Genomic DNA, 19,684 nt, shown 5'->3' with positions numbered 1-19,684 from the left:
TCGAAGAGCTGGGTTACCAACCTGCGGGATTCCCGATAGTCACTACCCCGATCCCTAGGTGCATTCGAGACAAGTTCGATGTTGCCCCTGTGCCCCGAAATGTCCATCCCGTCCATAACGAGGGCAGACGCAAGGCCAGAGCAGCAGCCATCCTCAAACATATCAAGCAACGAGACAGTAGAGCAAGCTTCGTCGACGCCGCGGAGTACAGCAATGGGAAGACCTTTGCCATCGTTGTGGTCGACTCTAGCGGCAAGATTTCCAATTGCGCCTCCATTCGCACTTCAGATCCCGGAGTCGCCGAGCAAGCCGCCATCGCCCTCGCCCTGCTAGACGGTCGTGGGTCCGAGATATATAGCGGTTCCAAAACGGCAGTTAGGGCTTTTCAGAAGGGTTGCATCGCCAAGCAAGCTGCTCGTCTTCTTAGCAGCTCGAGTCGATATGTTCTCACGCATCATTCAATCCACTGGTTTCCAGCTCACGTAGGGTCGGTCGAGGGTGCTCCCCCGAACCTCAATGAGTCTGCTCACGAGGCTGCGCGTGACCTCAACGACCGCGCTTCCTCTGCAAGAAGCACCGACTCCCCTCCTCCCTACGGCCACAGGGACGCTCCCGCTACTCACAACGAGATTATTAAATTCTTCTACATGTCTAGAAGGGTCTTTCCACCCCCTTACCCCAAGCTGAATAGGGCGCAAGCCGTTTTGTTTAGGCTTCTGCAGACCAGTACGTATCCGTGTCTGTCCGTTCTCCACGAGGCTTACCCGGACGTGTATCGCGACGACGCCTGCCCCTCCTGCGGGCAGACCTCCGCTCTAGCGCACATGCTGTGGGAGTGCGGGTCGACATACCCCAAGTTCATCAAGGAGGAGTGGGACTCGCTTCTGCGTAGCCCCGCTCTAGAAAAGCAAATCCTGGCTGTCCGGCGTGCCCGCGACCGGGCCGGTGGGCTAGACCTGCCGGTCCCGACGTGGGACTAGCCAGGTGCGCGACGAGTTCGCGTCCTCGCCGGACCTGCAATAAAAGTTTCTTCACTCACTCACTCACTCACTCACTCACTCATGATGCTGCTGACACATGCCTAGAATGGTGCCTAGAATATTATGCCACCTACTATGATGCTATGGCTGCTTTTTGACGTGTCGTCCTTTGGCTGGTTTTTGACAGAGTTATTGATTTTGGGACAACTGTGCAACAATAAATATCTGTGAAGCGTCTCTCCGTTGCACTGTTCCTAGACGTTGTTGCGTACTCCAGGGTAGCGTACCGTACTGCTGCCGAGAAGTAGCGGCGCCTGCCTATCGAGCTCGACCGACATTACTTATTGGGTAGCGTGGCGTTGTCGGCGGGCTGCAGGCATCCGGTAGACCATGGCGACCGAGCAAGGGCGAGACGATTTGCTAGTGCGAAACTTGCACGGTTTATTCAAAGGTAGATGAAAGAAAATGAGAAGAGCATGAAGTATATAAAAGTACATTTCGGAGCCCCTTAAATAGGCTCTCTACAAGGGTGGGCGGGATCTTGCTTCCGTCGATGTCACGTGACAGGCACAGAGAGAGGGCCCCTCCTCCTGCATTACCGAGCAAAGAAAGGAGAAGTCAACCCTCATTTCGACGAATCCTTGTAGAAGGCCCTTTTGTGCGCAAGGTGCCTGACGTTGACCCTCGCAGGAGAAGTCAACCCTCTTTTCGACGAATCCTGGTAGAAGGCCCTTTGTGCGCAAGGTGCCTGACGTTGACCCTCGCAGGAGAAGTCAACCCTCTTTTCGACGAATCCTGGTAGAAGGCCCTTTGTGCGCAAGGTGCCTGACGTTGACCCTCGCAGGAGAAGTCAACCCTCTTTTCGACGAATCCTGGTAGAAGGCCCTTTGTGCGCAAGGTGCCTGACGTTGACCCTCGCAGGAGAAGTCAACCCTCATTTCGACGAATCCTGGTAGAAGGTCGGGCGAAATTCCTGTCGCCACGTGGTGTCAGACGCCAACCCTAACAACGTAAAAGTTGCCTACGACAATGTTACCCACGAAGCCATTCCCTAAGCTCTTGAGCCTGTAGAACTTGGATTTAATGTCTTTGAATGGGTTAGGACCTATCTCTCAAGCAGATGTATGTTCGTTCTTACAGACGATGGCGTGACAAATAAGTATTCCTCCAGTCATGCTGCCTCACAAGGCGAAATGTTCAGCCAGAGTCTTTTCAGTCTGGTGCTAGTGGGGCTTGCCGAAACGCTACCATCAAGCGCTAATGTCTCGCTCTACGCTGATGATATCTGCATCTGGTCGCGTCAGGCGTGACACCGCCACAAGTGCGCACAAGAATACATCTAGTGCCGACCCTGACTTCGACATACCTTCGCCGGCAAGGTTTGACGATATCTACCGAAAAATGAACATTAGTGGCACTTACACGCAAACCGATGGTTCTACCCAGTGTGCATTGAGGGCCACTCAATCACGTATAAGAATACTCACGGGTTCTTAGGGTTATTGTCAACCGTGATCTCACCTGGAGTCCTCATATCTCCTACCTGAAAATAATTTCTACTCATAATATGTTTAAAATTGTAATTGGAAACTTGTGGAGACCATCCATGCACTCCATGTACAAAAAGCGCGATAGCTCCCAATTTGATATGACGTGTACACACTGATTGTGCACGATCGGACCGAACAAAAAGAAAATAGTTATTTCTGATTCGACACCTTTTTGCGAATAACCCTCTGCTATATTGGTCAAAAGTTTTCGGGCTGCATCCACTTCACCTGCCTTTCACGCATTGTCACAAAACCGCAATAACTAACTGCGTCAAAGTGACGTGTGTTCCTTAAAAATGAAATAATATGCCGAACAAAACTACATTTTTTTCCGAATAGCTGCAGGCTGCCCCTTTCCGAAAGGAATAAAACATGGCTGCCGCCGATCGCTCAGGCACTGGCTACTCGCATCTGCCTGGAGCATGGATTTATTTGGGTATAATAGAACTTTTTGCGTGGCAGTATAACGTTGTGGAGCCCTTTCGGCATGTGTATCACATCACTCTGCCAAGTCTTCTTCGGTGAGGAGCCTTTTTAGCGGCATTTTTAACCTTCGGTTGCACGCCACCGCGATTTTCGACCAGCCTCCGCAAGCTAAGCCTGAGAAAGCGTACCAATCGCTGACGCCGTCACCGCCCTCCTCATACGGTTATCTGCTTTCACTGTGCTGGCACGAACCCACTGAAACCGTCTCTATTTCTGCGCGCTCTTCCCCTCTTGTCAGCCAATTAGATAAGAAAAATCTGTCAACTTAGGAAGTACCATTTGATTTCAATGTAAACAAAAGTGACCTCCTATAAACGAGGAGGCCGTTTGATTGGGCTGTTGAAACATCGTTGCGGGTCACGTCCTGATGCTTTCGTCGGCGGTTACGTAAATTTGGCGTTAGGAGATTGAAATAAAATCAGAATGGAATAGTTTGACATTATACAGGGGCCCTATAACGTCAAAATATTCCAATCTGTTTTTATTCCAATCTCCTGACGTCATATTTACGTAGCCAGCGACGCAAGCATCGGGAGGTAACTCGCAGCGTTGTTTGAAAAGCCTAATCAAACGCACTCCTTGTTTAAAGGGGGTCACATTTTTTTTTGCTTTCAAAGCGAATAGTATTGCCTACAGTGAGCAGTTTTTCTTATCTAATTGGTTGACACGAGGCGAGGAGCACGCTATAGTGGAGAAGATTTCGATGGGGCCGAGCCAGCGCGCTGAAGATATTTAACCGGTTGAAGAGGGTGATGCCGGCGGCTGCAATTGACCCGCTTCCCCTTACTTAGCTTGCGGAGGCTGGTCGAAAATCACGGTGGCGTGCAACCGAAGGTTTAAAATGCCGCTAAAAAGGCTTCTCACCGAAGAAGACTTGGCAGAGTGATGTGATACACATGCCGAAAGGGCTCGACAACGTTATACTGCCACGAAGAACTATTCACGTATTCACGCATTTCACGCAGAGAAATTCTATCCGGTAGTTCAGAGTACGTAGTGCCAAAGCGATCGGCTGGCAGCCGTCTTTCATTCCTTTTGGAACGGGGCAGTATCTGACTATTCCAGAAATAGAATCTGTTTTGGTCGGCGTATTAATGATTCTTCAGTGCGTACGCGTCAATTTTCTGTGATGAGTTTTCACGGTTTTATGACGTGGCGTGACGGACAGGAGGAGCGGGCACGGCCAGAAAAATGTTGACCAATGGCGGAAAGGGCATAGAAACTGAATAAATTATTTTTCTTTTGTTCGTCCTAATGATACATAATTAGTGTGAACACGTAATATTAGAGGGGGTGTCTTCTCAGTTTTCGTGATGTCGCATGACAAACAGATGTGGGATGGCCCGAAATATTTTTAACCTATCGTAGAGTTCTATAGCGACAAAATGGAATAGAAACAGATTGGAATAGATTTCTGTTACAGCGCCCTTAGACTCAGTCGCCTGGATGACAGATCACTATTGGACGAAAATGTCCTGGATCCTTCGCCTAAGCATTCTTGAATGCACTAGGCCACAAAACGCGTATTGCACTTCTTGAAGGCGACTGGCCTGTACGAACGCCTGCGATTGTCAGCGAACATTCCTCTGCGAGTGTGTTCAGAGTGACTGCCTCTTTATTCTTTTGTTTTTCTTGTCTTTCCTGCTTATATATTCTTCCCCCCTCCCCAAGCATTCGGTAGCCAACCGGGAACGTTTTTGGTTAACATCCTTACATTTTCCTCTCTCTCTCTCTCTGTCTCTCGAAATAGATGTTTAAGACGCGGCCGCGTTAGAGACCTTATGCCAGGTCACAAGACTCGGTGGTATGCAAATCTGATCCCATGTTCCGCCAGGCAAGGAGATCAACACTGGCGTCATCTACGACATCGACGAGGCCATTTCAAACTCAAATTTACCAATAGTTATTAAGCCAGCTACAGACTGAGCTACAAATTGGTCCCTCACATTTCTCGCATCGGCAAGTCACGTTGTGTGAAGATGATTTTCAACTGTGAATAGCTTCCGTCACATGTGGCGGTAGGCCAATTTCGGCATATGATCTGTTTATTGATACCAAGATCACTGTAGTGCAGGAAATGCATGAAGCTTGGACAGGTGAGTAGTGCGTGCACGAATGGGACGGCGTGCACCCGTGACTCCAAGCCTCATAGCACTGACTGCTGCAATGCCACCACTCTCAAGTGGCCTTACTGTTTCGGGCCCAATGATGCCTCGTGAAAGGAATGCCCCCTTATTCAAGAAGAAATTCCCATATTGAAGCAGATGGCGAGGGGCCAATTATCGTAGCGAGAAGTTGCCGACATAATTTAAAAACGACGCTGATGATTCTCAAGGACCCTTACAGCACCTATGATGTGAGTGCCACTTCCTTCATCACTGCCTCCTTTGCCACCCGCGTCAAGCAGACCTTATTCGATGAACAAATAATACAAGCCTAAGAAAGCTGCAGAGAGCGAAACTGCTCATTGTTGACCTGCAGTTCCAAAGCATCGCTCAACTTCGGATTTGCAAAGCGCAATGCCAGCGTCGAACTCCTTAGCTGATCCCCAAAAACTGCAAGAGGAAGACCAGCAGGTCGCCGTCATACTGCAGTCACTAGTCAATGCTCTTCACATGATATTTATTAAGCTGCGCACACTGTCAGCTCGAAGCGACTTACAAGTACTCAATGTCCTGCATCCAGTGCTTGCATGATTTCAGTGAGCACCATAGATCACCATCGTTTCCCACAGAAGAAAGATGCTTAGCGACGTGCCAATGAATGCTAGAGGCATCATTTCTCGCATTTTCTCCCAATGCTGAACCAACTCGTACAACTAGCTGTGATGCACCTATATACTGTTCTCCCTATTATTGCAGGTGAGCAAAAATCGCCCGCTGATGACATCGTCTTTCACGCAAGGACTGCCGCATTCACGCTACTGGCATGCTCCGATTGGGCAGTGGACACCGTTCCAATACTATACAACTGCTCGCGATCCGAACTAGCTATTCCAGGGTCTCGTTCTTCGCAGAGGCCATTCGACGCACTTCTGCGGACAGCATGAACTGAAGGTGGAGCCACAATTGCTTAGAAGTGAAGGACGACGTCCAAGGCGATGCAGAAGAGAGGCCCTAGAGTAAAGGCCTCGTAGTCGAGGGCCTCTCACAGGCTCTTCACTAAGGCTGCTGAACGAAGACAAGAAGTGGTACAACAGGGTGTCCCGAGACAGGCTATCAGATAGCAGACAACGAACTTGCGGGCGCACTGCTAAAAGCGGCCCATAACAAAACGGAATTTCGGCTTTTCAATTCGCATTAATAGATACGCGTTGTGCCTTAAAAATGCTGAAGTAAGAAGCACTGCATTCCGACTTCTTTCACTGAAAATAACAAGAGATCGATCCGTTGCAAAGTGTATCCTCGTCTTAATTACGCGTTGTATCTAGAGCTTTCAAATGGGCACGGAAACGCTAATGTATCGACTGCAGCTCGGTACAACAAAAATTATGTACTTTATGAAACGCGTGCCATTCCCGGTTTGCTCCTATAGCTACGATAATGAGGACATTCGCCCGTCTGTACCTCAGGAGCCCCGTACACGCTTCGATTAAAACTCGCGGGCCCCGCCTGACACCATTCAGATGGCGCGCCTCTCCAAGCTTCCTGTACTTCAAGAGAGGTGGCGCGCTGCCTTTGGACTTCGTTGACACGCGGTGCGACCAATTTTTATCGCAGAAGCGGTTTTTCTCGAGGTATCCCACAGACTTTCGTTTCAAGGAAACGACGTCATCATCCGACACGTTCAACACAGGACAGCACACATACTAGCGGCTTATTCTGATGCGGAACACTTCACGTTTAAGGAAACTGTAACATGCATCTAGGCTCCTGCCGTCTTTGTAGATTGTTTACGTGGCTAGGCGGGCATTAGCAACATGCCAAATTTTGACGATAAATTCGTTAATTACCGAAATTGTACCATTTTTTAAGAATTGTAACTAATATTTTTAATAACTTACTTTAGGGCAGAATTGTAATGGCGAAATTGAAGCTGAGAAGTAGTCGTCATGTATGCTTAGCACAATTCCTAAGACTAGCACCACTTTCGAGACATCCGTTCCAAAAATGTGCTAAAATATGATTCGGCGTTACAATTAGGATCGCCACATACTATTGGAGAAACGTTAAGGAAACTGTTAGCTGGAATGGCAATACACTCTAAGAAAAGTTTAGAACCTTTGGATCGTATCTTGCCACACAACGATAATCGTTGTCCGCATTTTCTAACGTCTTGTCCGCATTTCCTATCTTTAACGCTGTGAACCCGGTACTTCCCAGTAACGAACGGCATGCGCGTTATCAGCATAACATAGCATTGCCGACAGGAAAGTAGCGGGCGCGGCGTTCTCAAGAAAAGAAACGCAAGCAAGGCAGATGACGATTATTGTTGTGTCGACAATAATCGTCAGTACCGATTATGCCGTCGCTTGGAGATACTGAGAGCGTTTCTTGCATTCCGTCTAATTACATAATTAGTTTTAACTAAATAATGAACTTCTGAGATATTATAAATAAATGAGAAGCGTCAATGAGAAAATTGTAGAGCGACATGAAAAGCTCCCGATACAGCTTTCTGTGGCCCACTAAGTGTTTTTCCGAGCGTGAATGAAGCCAGCGCATGCGCCCAAGATTGCCGAGCGACTGGCCGCTCGAGGCACTTTGCATGTATTCGCGGGCTTCTTCCACGCTTGTGCGTGCATTATATTGCTCCTAAAGTCATTTCTAGTCTATTAAGCTATTCCTCTCACGCTAGCATGCAATCGGCCAGAAACAGACGCATTCTTCTAGAAGGATTACTTAGCCAAATAAATTTTGGATTCAGTTCGAGCGTGCTAACTGGAACTTCGTATTTATATGAAGATGGGCCTTTTAACATTTCTGGCTTCAAAACAGATAATCTTAACCGAAATAACGGAAGAGGTGATGGCGTCGCTCTACTGTCGATAAGCCAATGACACTACGAGGTGCTGACTTCCTTTACGTGTTACGCATTGAGGTGCTGACAGAACAAAGTGACCAATTAATACTTATTACAGTTTATCGCCAACACAACGGAAAGCTTCCCTCATTTTTCAGTTATCTAGAATCTCTTTTTGCGGAAGTGATCTGACAATAAAAAGCCAACTGCGGAACTGATCTGACAATAAATGGTGAATTTATAAGTGGGCATAGTTAATCCGATGCCTTGAATGCAAAATGTACCAATTTGACACTACCATCAATAAGCGATGTGATACACATAGAATCTAATACCGATTGTTAGTAGCATGTTTCACAAACCCGTGACGGCAGGTGAGATAGTCTACTATTTTCGCACTGAATAACACTGCTAGTTGTGGCACTCAAGTGATACAAATAAGACCTGGGAAATTTGTCATTGATGTGATAGCACCAGTTATAACGCATATATTTAATTTATGCTTCAGCTGGGAACATTGTCTAAAAATATGACCATACATATAAGAGGAATTACAATAATTTTGGGCATTGTCGCCCATTTCCTGTGCTGGTAGTCTTTTCAAAGGGCTTAGAAAAATTGATTTTAATGCGACCTTCAGATTCTTTTAATAAAGCAAAAATTCTGTTCGATGCGTAGTACAGTTTCCGCCTACACTAGTGAACATAATCTGCGTTACTTGACCAGACGGAGTATATTTGGTGTTTTTACAAAAGGATTTGATCACCTATACCGAAAACAACTAATTAACAAGTTGGAAATTTACGAAATACGAGTTGAACTGTTGCAACTAATCCAATATTATCTCTCATATATTTTTCGGTAAGTAGATATGGACGGCAACTATTCGGGCTTGCTCCCGATTTGCACAGTAGTACTCCAGGGCAGCATCTGGAGTTCACTTTTATTTATTCTGTACTTAAATACCATTTTGGATGAACAGATCAAATTAGTCATCTATGCTGACGATACGAGTATTTTTAGCTTCGGAAACTACCACAGAAATTTTTGACCGGGCAAACACCGCGTTAAGAAAGATTAGTACTTGGGTAATTCAAAATTGGTTGGTGATTAACACACGCGAAGCAAAAGCCATACTGTTCAAGCAGAGAAAAAGGTCATTGCCCCATGTCTAAAGCTGATGCAGTCTGGTAAAGAGATGGAACTCATACACCAGTTTAAACTTTGGTGTGATAATTACCGCGAACATGTCCTGTGTCAGACATATAGAATAGATGCCTAAAAAAGCTTGTGCAAATAACTGGACAGCTTTACAGACACAACGATTGTCACCAAAAGTATCTTATTTCTTCTTTACAATACGTTGTTTCCATCACACATAAATTATTGGGTTTTGGTTTAAGGTACAATAACTATGTTGAATATTGAGAAGCTTTACTATTAATACTATACTTGATATGTATAGTATTAGGTGGTCCCACTGACAGTTTCATAACTATGGGACCACCGAATGTAATAACGAAAAAAAAATAACTACGCAGAAACGTTATTCAAGTTGTTAACACCTTCTTAATTTATATAATTCCCCCCTCACCCTTCGGTACAGCCGTTACTCAACAAATTAAGCTTGTCACGGATTGAAGACATGTATAGCTATAATTTGTGCAATGCGCTAACAAACGAGTTGAAAGACAGTATGAATTATCTCGATAAATTTGGTGAAGTTTTTCGAAAACTTCATACTCATTACAGCACACGTAAACTAGAATATGGGAAAGCACACGCTTACCGCACCAACTATGCGACACAGTCACTTCAGTGCCACATTCCCACTTTGCTGAACAATTACATGAAAGACAATATTGATATTATGAGCGTGAATGTAAGAGAATTGGAAAAAAATGTTTAATTACACATCTGAGTCCTTTAGTTATGAACACGGGACGCGAATCTTCTAATATTATTTTGATATGTACTTTCTTGGCCCGAATTTCTTTTTAATGAGAAAGCGTCAAGTGACCCATTGAGCGAAAAAGCCGCCGTCCGTAGTCGGTAACAGAGAAACAGCGCCTAAAAAGCCATCGGCTGAGATGCCACGTCACGAACACGCCTCAACGGAACAGAGTGGGCGAAAGGGAACACCTGATGCAACGATAGCGCGTGAGGTGTCGCTTGAATGGAGAGGGCATCACCACGACGCCACGTCACTCTCGCTCTCGCTGCCAGAAGCCAGCACCGCGGGCTACTGCCGCTTGCTGGCTCGGGCAGCACGTACCGCTATAGTAAACTACTCACAGCATAAACCTCGAAGGACCGCTCAATGACATTCAATTAGACGTTAATGCTTTCGCATTCACAACTCATAAGAAGTGCTTAGGTATCCTCGGATTTTCAATGAATGATGTACGGTCTGAAGTTATCTACTTGATCATTTTGTGTTCAGTACTTCTTGTTTTTGACAGCGACTCTGCTTCTCTCAAATTTCATTTACGCAATTTTACTCTTCAGCTATAATATATTACAGAGCTTTTTGTTGCTTCTTCTGGGGATATTATGTTTCCTTCTTACTGAAATGTATATCTACATTTCACAACTGTATTTGGCGTTTCTTTTTTCTTGAGGACCTCTTCTACATCACCTGCTCTATCCAGAAGGGGGAAGAGGGCCAGTCAGGGGTGGCTATACAGCAGTTGTCCTCTCCTCATCCATTAATGATGGAAATAAAGTATTTTATTCTGTTCACAGATAAAATAGTCACTATTGGCGAGACGGTTGAGCACTATTCTGTAAGTCGAAGTGACATTTTCAGCCAGCTTTTAGCTGCCATCCTTGACAGAGCTGCTGGTATTTCACAAAAATTTCTCCGCCCATGCAGCAGTGCAAGCCTCGCCGGCTAACTACGTTAGAAGAACCCCGTTCCTTTCTGGGGATCCGTCGCAAAGGCAGTTGGGATAAGTATATCAAAGTCTAATGTAAACACTATGATACGTCTAATTAACAGGAAGCGCCAGCCGAAAAGGCACACACTACGGAGCTGACCCATGTTCAGCACAAATTTGCAGTCGTCGAGGACGACATGGATGGACGAGACATGCAATGCCCCCTTGTGCCTGCGAGGGAACAAGGACTGCTGTGCTGCTTTCAAGAAAACGTGACTACTAGACCCTTAATGTATGGTGACCCCTCAGGTGTCCACCTCACTTTGTCCGACTGAAAAGTGGCATTTTATTTCTTCAGCTCACAGCAGCATTTTCTTGCGAGTTACTCACAATTTGTTCAATAATATTCGGTTTTACTCCTCAAACAAACTACTGTGCATGAAGATTAAGCTCTACGTAAATCTTTATCGCGTATAGTGCATCTTGTTCCTTCACTTCTGGAATGAACGTGTCGCCGAGGGATTGTACCCAATCCTCGGCCATGCTTTATGGTTTACGCGTCGGGTATTTTAATGTGGCACATCGCCTGCACTGACAAGGACGTTCGCCGAGCCCTTTGTTCTCAGCTTTCAGCAGTTATCGCTCTGTTCTACTGGGTAAGTTACAGAAGCTTTATCTTTCTCGAACTATACAGGGTGTCCCAACTATCATGCACCAATATGTAAATATATGCGAATGTCACGTAGCTGAACAGAACCAAGGTATTGTTATTTGCCGTCGCTTGGAGATGCTCAGATTATTTTTTGCACTCCGCGTAAATACATAATTAGTTTCAATTCATTAATCATCTTCTCTTATATTATAATTAGATGAAAGGTGTCAATGAGAAAATTGCACAGTAATATGAAAAACTCTCGATAACGCTTTCTGTTGCTCAATACGTGCTACATAAGAGTGTTTTTCCGAGTGCGAAAGAAGCCCGTGAATACACGCAGAGTGCCTCAAGAGGCTAGTGGCTTGGCGATTTTGCGTGCATTCGCGGGCTTCTTTCACGGTCGAAAAAAACAGCACTTTTATGTAGCACGTTTTGAGCAACAGAAAGCTGTATCGAGAGTTTTTCTTTTTCAACACACACGCGCACACACACGCATGCACACGTACACATGAAATCCCAGTTATAATTTTATCCTAACAGACAGCACTGACCACATTCACCATTCCCGAGGGATGCATTATCATTGAGGGGCACGCATTCCTGAAAGTGCACTATTAGTAGGAAGCTTTCTGAAAAATTTCAGTCATGACGACTTGAGACCAAAAGCGAGGAATGCTCCCATAGTTCTACAGCAGTATGGAAAACAATTTTGTTAGGAATCTTGTTGGAAATTTGTGCCTTGATATTGCAGAAGCTCGGAATGCCGGCTACGTTACTTACTAAGACGCAATACGTATTGGACGAGTGCCTTGCATTTGAAACTATATTGATCGGGTGGGCCGAGAATGGCAATTATACGAATAGAAGCAGAAGTAATCGTGTACTGACCAAATGCAACTTTGAGCGGAAAGCCCAAAGTTCCTACTAGAGAACTTCAATTAACCCATTCAGAACTTCGTGCAGTGCCAGTTTACTGTGAAAATGCGAAAACACCCGTGTACTTAGATTTAGGTGCACGTTAAAGAACCACAGGTGGTCAAAATTTCCGGAGTCCTCCACTACGGCGTGCCTCATAATCAGGAAGTAGTTTTGGCACCTAAAACCCCATAATTTAATTTTTTAGGTTACTGTGAATGGAGGATTGCCAAATAATAACATGCAGCAATGAAATCAACAACGATAATCGCAATGGTGACTGTATGGCTGTCGGTACAGAAAGAAAGGCACACCTCAAAAATCTGCTGTTGAGATCACCGACACACATGTTATCTGGCTAGGTGTGTTCATAAGTGTAGTACAGCAGACATGAATTATACTAGTTCGCGTTGCTATGTAAATCAAACGCTATCATAACTCGAAAGCAGTGAGAAAAGTTCCTGAAGGGTGTTTTGTTTTCTTAGAACAATGGGGGCGGGGGGGGGGGGGGGCGCTGGCTCAAACGGTTAGCAACAAAATTACTACATTGAGCAGAAGGTTTCACTGCATCAACCATGCATCATAACAAGCACTTAGTCTCCGTGTGACTGGTCTTGCTTCTCAACGCGCACAAATGGAAAGTTAAAAAAAAATGTCTGAAGGATTATATGGGGATAGCTTCAGGGGAACTTATTAAAAATGAGTACTGGAAGAGGTTCCGGAGTTACAAACCTGTCAGGGTGACATCCTACAAGTAATCAACAATATAATAATTAACTTGTTATTGCCAACATACAGTGACAAGAAAGTGCACAAGTTTAACATAGCAAATAATTAGGCAAAACAAATGTCTACAATATGTGGATTGCAAGAGTAGTATAAACTAGGTATGTACACCACAAATGAAAGCTGTAGATTTTCTGAAAAGAGAAACCAAAGACTAAGGAAGATAAATTAACCAGGGCATAATATGAAAAACATAATCATAAGTAAACGTTGAAAAATGTAAAATAAACAAGGTTGCACTATATATTCAAAGTATTGAACCTGTAGGTAGTAGTTCGGTTAGCAAATGTTTCTTGACGTCTTTATCGGGTGTTAGGCTAGTGCAGAAGGCTTTAGTGTGAGATGGTAGTTCTTTCGCGTATTTAATACCCATACAAAGAGCAGTGAATCTTCCATAATTACTGTTCACTCAGGGAAGTGAGAAATTGTTCTTAGACGAATCTCTTATATTTTTACGGTTAGTAAGAGAACTATTATTTCTGTTTAAGAAGACTTCACGGGTGAGCATGCGGTATATTAGTAAATTTGGGCTAAAACATTTAACGTAATGGTAGTATGCTTAAAGAGCCGGAAATTAGAACTGCGTACTTCATATAACTACAGAAATTGACAAACTTCAGAGCTTGTTGTAAATGTTGCAGATGCATTATGGGCGTATAATGTGTGTTTCCGCAAGCTGAGGTGCAATATTGCAAGTGGAAATTACAAATTTGCAATAAAGTAAAATATTTTTGTGTCGTGACATATAGGAGCCTGTTAAAATTAGTGTGCTTAAACCAAAGCAATTTTTTGGGACCATATGTCAGAATAAGTTAAACTAAATGTGATGGCATAATTTAACACAAAAAAGCACTACCTCAACTGAAGCTAAACAGACATTAGTTTCTAGAAAGAGTAAAATTGCAGGGCGTATTGCACGTTTATATGTATGAAAAATATAGCGAAAATAGGTTGCTTAGGTCGGAATGCACTCTATTTATTACTGTATTTAGGCCTTCCCACCTTGCAAAAGTAACCAAAAGTAACTGTCATCAGCGTGTACTATGGATGAGGTACTAGTTGAACTGTGAGGAAGATCATTAAATACATGACGAATAATAGAGGGCTCATAAGCCAGCCTTCTGGAACAGCTTCCATTACTTGTTTGATATGCGAACCACCGATACCTACAACTTTAGTTATGTTAGTTACATGGAAGAAAGGTTAAAAAAGAATGTGGTGGCTGATGGTGTCAAACGCGACAGTCAGTATTCAGAATACAACATCTTTTTTTCTTCCAGAAGGCGGATATGAATTCATTGGAGTTTGTGGGGAGTTCGTAGAAGAAAGCGCGGATATTCTGGTTGTTTGGCTTAGTGGGGCTCGGAAACTTTGCAATAGCTCTGTATAACTTGCAAATTAATAAATTAAGGAGCAGATGCTATGTGCAAGGAGCCTGCTGCCCATAACTTAATTGCTTTGCTTCAAGTCTGTCAATATGGCAAATGCGTCAGAAATGCTCTGCAATATTTCCGTGGGCGATTGTGGATTTCAGGGACGCTATGTGCATTGTATATTATAGCGTCACCACGAAAGAAACCTGCGGGGCTACCACTGCGTGGTTTAGTTTTCAATGTGCCTTGGTCTTACAACCTTCGTGAATAGGTTAATGTAACCTCGATGGTAGCCTGAAGGTAGCTTTGCCAACTTACATGATTCAGGACTTCCCCCGCCGAACGTGGTCCCACTGGCAATAAGCAGCGCGGCAAGTACAGCGTGACTGGCCATGTCAATGCTGAAGGCCGCTCGTGTCTATAAAACAACGGTATTTGAGCTCAGTACGAAGAAATGCGGGTCTCTCGAGCTTCTTTGTTCGGATGCCTTTTGTTTCTTATTTTTCTGGCGTTTCTGCCAACTTGGAGCCCTTTCTGTAAAACCTATTCATGTGAAGCCATATGTTTGGTGCTGAGTGCTAAGTTCCCTTTTATGAGCGTAATGGCGTGCTTTGTTCATTTGAAGACTGTATGATAGCTTTCACACGAATTCTGCCACATAAACTCAAGAGCCTTTGTCAAACGTACCGTTCTTTCTATAATCCAGGGTGGTGCAACCGTTGATAAACAAAGAAGGTGCCTGCTTTTAACTGTAAAGAAAGACTGACTTCGCCTTCAAAAGAAAGTGAAACCTGTAAGCTGATCCCTATGAATCTAAAGCAGGAAAGAGCGGCAAGACCGGCGTAAACATTACACTCGCCTACTTAGCCGACACTACTAAATCTGTTAGGCTAAGCAAAAAAAAAATAATAGTCAGCAACAACAACAACAAAAGTAGCTATTGACTCTGTATATATTGTTGGCTGTTTTGCTGAACCTCTGCATTCGCATACAGAAAGCGCTATTAGCCTGTATGTGATCCCATCTAGGGGAATCAACTTCTGTCCACCCTGACTATATAACGAACTATCTCATTGAGTCGTCTCACTATGGATAGGAGATTCGATGCTATTTCAGACGACAGATGAAAATAGACACCAGAGACGAAAGGTAACGAGCTCATGATTGAAGGGCGTCGCAAATTCTGCCTTCCTTTCTGCATAGCACACCACTTTATTTCACCAAAATTACTATTACGGCTTCCTTACGTCTCAGTCACTTCTCTATCATCGCACCATATGCTTTTTAGGATCAGGTATCAGTTCAGTATACAGTTCTTTTTCTAGCCGTAGAGTGAAAAACAAACCAAGGAAAATACTGTACAGGATGGCTGGAGAAGTCAACAGCATTACACCCAGAACCACTACTTCTGCACCCCTTGATGATGCCTGATGCCTTTCGCTGCCCTGGCTGTTCAGATCTTGTCTGATGCTTTGCAGCAAATGCGTTGTGTTAGCCGCTTGCTTGATCCCATGCCTACAACCTGTATGGAGGAGTAAGAGCAAAAGAAGTAAAGAAAGACAGGGAGGTTAACCAGACGCACGTGTGGTTTGCTACCCTATGGTCGTCTTTCCTTCCTCCCTCCCTTTTTTCTTTCTTTCCTTCTCCTTGTCATCCCTTGGCCGTCTTTCCCCCTGTACGAAAATCACACAACTAATAGCGCAAAAAAAAAAAAAAAATCTGCCAGAGTTGAACCAATCGAAGAAAAGAAAGGAAAGGAGATGGGCTTAGTTTACGCAGTGCAAGCATGACAAAAGATGCAGACTTTGTTCAATCTTCACAGACGTCACACTTTATTTACAAAAAAAGAAACAAACGTGAACAGCATCCACATATGGTAACGCATGGTTCAAACAAGTTTTCATCTTCGCAATATACGCCTACGTACTGATCATGGTGTGTTTACAACAACCCAAAAAGGTGACACACAACACTAGACGCGATCACAAATCACAAACGCAGACATTACGGCAAAGTTTTATTATTAGCTCACCTCAACTCTCGTGGACTGAACAACGCAAAAGAATAGAATGTCGCAATAATCCAGCTGTCGCATTCTTTCCGTGAGTTTGGTTTTTCATTCTGGGCGACTACTTTACAAACTACCGTAACAGCAGAGAGCTGCAACACGATCTTTTGATATAAAATAGAGAATATAGGCTCACTTTTCTGTTTATGTACACTTACACACTGACACACACTGACACACACATTTGCACGTGTACTTTCAATTACGTGCACACAGACTCTGCGGTGGACATGGCCTAGTTGACACTAAGATAAAATGGAACACGTAGAACTGAAGGTGCATGTTAAGTCTTACTGGTTCATCTTTTGTATTTAACTCGCGACATGTTTACAAGACGCTGACTTCAAATAAATCAGCAGGGCAAAGTGACTGCAACAGGCGTGATTACTTTGGGTTGTGTATTGTGCATGGGCTACAAAACCAGGGAATAGCTCGGAGAGTCATTGTGTTTGCCGAAGTGTTATGCTTTTTCGGTGTGCCACAATATTTTATCGCACTAATTTTTGTGGCAAGTGAGCACAGCTTTATCAGCGTTGTACATACGCTTTCTCTCCGCAATAATCCACAAGAAAAACGTTGCCGAGAAACTTTTGCATCTTAGTGCATTGGTATAAGCTCACTCCATTATAGGCTGTGAGAGCCATGAAGTTATTGTTCGCCAACGCAAGAGACGCCTTGCTGTGTATGGAAGGAATCGGAGCCGCTTTCCACAAATTAGAGCCATTTGCAGCAAAGGGTGATTTTTGGATTAGGTAGTGAAATCAATCATGGTGGTGTGCAGAGACCAGTGGGTGTAATCAGTGACTGCATATTGCCTGAATGTGCGATGGATCTCATGTCTGTCAGATATTACACATAACGCACCGTAACGTTTGCAAAATATCTTAAGAATGTAAACATTCACTAACGATTCCAGTTAATACTTATTCCCAGAGCTGTAGTTGTTATTCAAGAAAGTAAAAATAGCTTGGTGATAGAGTTGGTATCTCCTACGAACCGTGTTCGCCGTCGTAGCCTTCACGTAAAAACGACGGCGAATTGGAGAAAGGAATTTACTACAAGCAAATAGAGTGCAGTAAGAAAGGGCATGACGGTGTATGATGAGCCACTAGGGAGGCATGGTGTTGCCAGTGAAGTGCAACACAACGAATTTTGGAATCAGAGAACGCTCTGCATTGAAGGCTTACTTTATGGCATTACGAGCACAAGAACTTCGTATGAGCCCGTTCCGGTCAGAAAAGAAAGAACAACAATGATGCAGCAACCAGCAATGTGTTTCAGGCTTTTGAAGGGAAGAATGCATATAAAACACGACCGTGCAATGACCAAAAAGTATAAGAAAAAAAAATGCCTCGTTGTGCTGCTCGCCTGTGGTGAAGACTAGTGAACTGCCTTTTGAGAACTCTCTTACGTCCTCTACCACTGTCGGGAAACACATCGTCTAAAGAGGATAGAATTTTATAGAATCTTAGTTCTTTTCATTGTTTATTAATGACAGAATTGTAGCTCAGCACTTATGGTGCCCTCCACTTAGACACGTGCATATCCTAACGGGTTGCGCACATCCGCTCAGCGGGAACACCACTCCGCTTGCGCTCAAGCCGGCAGCGGAAAACGGAACACCGCCCTCGCGCCGCTGCAAGATAGTTGAGCAGAACGGGACAGTGCGTCCATTTGGTTTCCTTGTTTCTCCGCGAGACGCGCACTTTTCAAAAATGCGAAATCAACGGAGCTTTCTGGCTAGCTTGAGCGCGTGAAAGGGGAGCGTAGCGGTAGGTAAACGACGCTGAGCTACAACAATTTGATATCGGACTCCTACAGATCTCGAGCGTTGTTTCACCCAGAATCCTGTATAGTGCTTTCTCGGAAACTTGGCTACGATTTCAGCATGGAAACTTCTCCAAACGAACATTTATGAGTGTTAAACGCTAGCTCATTTAAACGACAATTTAATAGTGCACCGTAAGCTACCTTGAATGTCGCGTATTGAACGCAGGTAGCGACGAGGCTCAGGGGACCCTTCTTTCCCTTAAATGTCTGGTATCTTCGTAAGCTTAGAGATGTTAAAACTTTTGTTCGATTAGTAAAATAATTAAGACGGCAACCGCTTGCGGATAACGTGCACTTGTATACAGTATGTTCGGCGCTCCTTGTTTGCCGATACGAATGCCTAACTAAATTATTCCAAAGCTGGAAAACGGCAGGCCATATGAAGGCTCCGGATAGAGCCGGAAATGGAGACATAGATTTCTAGTCAGGTGGCACATCATACGAATAATTAAGATCCAGTTAGTGAATCAGGCTGACTGCAGCAGTAAACTAATCCAGCAGGTATGTGTATGCGTAACCAAGATCGCCATATTGCGATGTGCAAAAGCACTGTGATGTGTTTGCACATCGCATAGCGAGCGATAACAATAAAAAGAAACATGTTCACATGCTGCAAAAGCCACCGGAAAAAAGTCCACGGAAGCGTCCTGACAGTTTACCGAATGTCCAAGGGATTTTGTGCTAGGCAGACTGCACTTCTTCAGGCGGCGTCCCTGCAAGAACCATAAGTCGTTTGTAGTTCTTGCAGGAACGCCGCCACAGGAAGCACAGTCGTTTGTAGCCTACGTCCCCTTTCCTCAACAGTTATTAAAGCGGAGCTGGTATATGTTAGATTCTGGTGGTTCGTGTGCGCAGGCAAGAAAGATGGCTGCCACCTCAGAGCCAAAAGAGCTAAAGCATAAAGCAAAAGCGTATCGCCGGGTATGCCCCAGCTCCGTTTGATCGCGAGAAGAGTCAAAACGTAAGGTGATAAAAAATATCGTAATAAACAAAGTAAAACCGGAATAGACACTGTTTAGTATGGATTGTGGTTTGATGTCACGGGCTGTATAGGCAAAGCACGAAACCTTATCTCAGTTCTCTTCCACCCGTGCAATGGGTAGGCCGCGTGCAGTGAGGACTGCGGAAGAAGAGCGCGCCTACGAAGAAGGCCTTCGTGAACAGCAGAGGCGGGAATGCGAGTGGCGACGGCAGGCGGCA

The 19,684-nt window shown here is 44.5% G+C and overlaps 2 protein-coding genes across 3 annotated transcripts in view; both read right to left on the bottom strand.

The window, feature by feature from the left end:
- LOC126545601 (uncharacterized) overlaps nt 1–15,037 on the bottom strand; it is a 56,042-nt gene extending 41,005 nt beyond the window's left edge. Inside the window, exon 1 of one of the 2 annotated variants that reach the window (XM_055061882.2) lies at nt 14,905–15,037. In XM_055061882.2, the coding sequence (XP_054917857.1) occupies nt 14,905–14,980 (76 nt within the window). In that variant the 5' untranslated portion in view covers nt 14,981–15,037. The remainder of the gene's footprint in view (nt 1–14,904) is intronic. The other variant, XM_050193523.3, reaches the window with a different exon arrangement.
- LOC126545605 (coactosin-like protein) overlaps nt 1–19,684 on the bottom strand; it is an 829,152-nt gene that overhangs the window by 122,706 nt on the left and 686,762 nt on the right. The gene's annotated exons all lie outside the window — the stretch shown is intronic.

This window comes from Dermacentor andersoni, chromosome 1 (assembly GCF_023375885.2).
Source record: "Dermacentor andersoni chromosome 1, qqDerAnde1_hic_scaffold, whole genome shotgun sequence".
Classification (NCBI taxonomy): domain Eukaryota; kingdom Metazoa; phylum Arthropoda; class Arachnida; order Ixodida; family Ixodidae; genus Dermacentor; species Dermacentor andersoni.
Note: the sequence above shows the minus strand (reverse complement) of the source record. Positions and strands in the feature narration are given on the sequence as shown.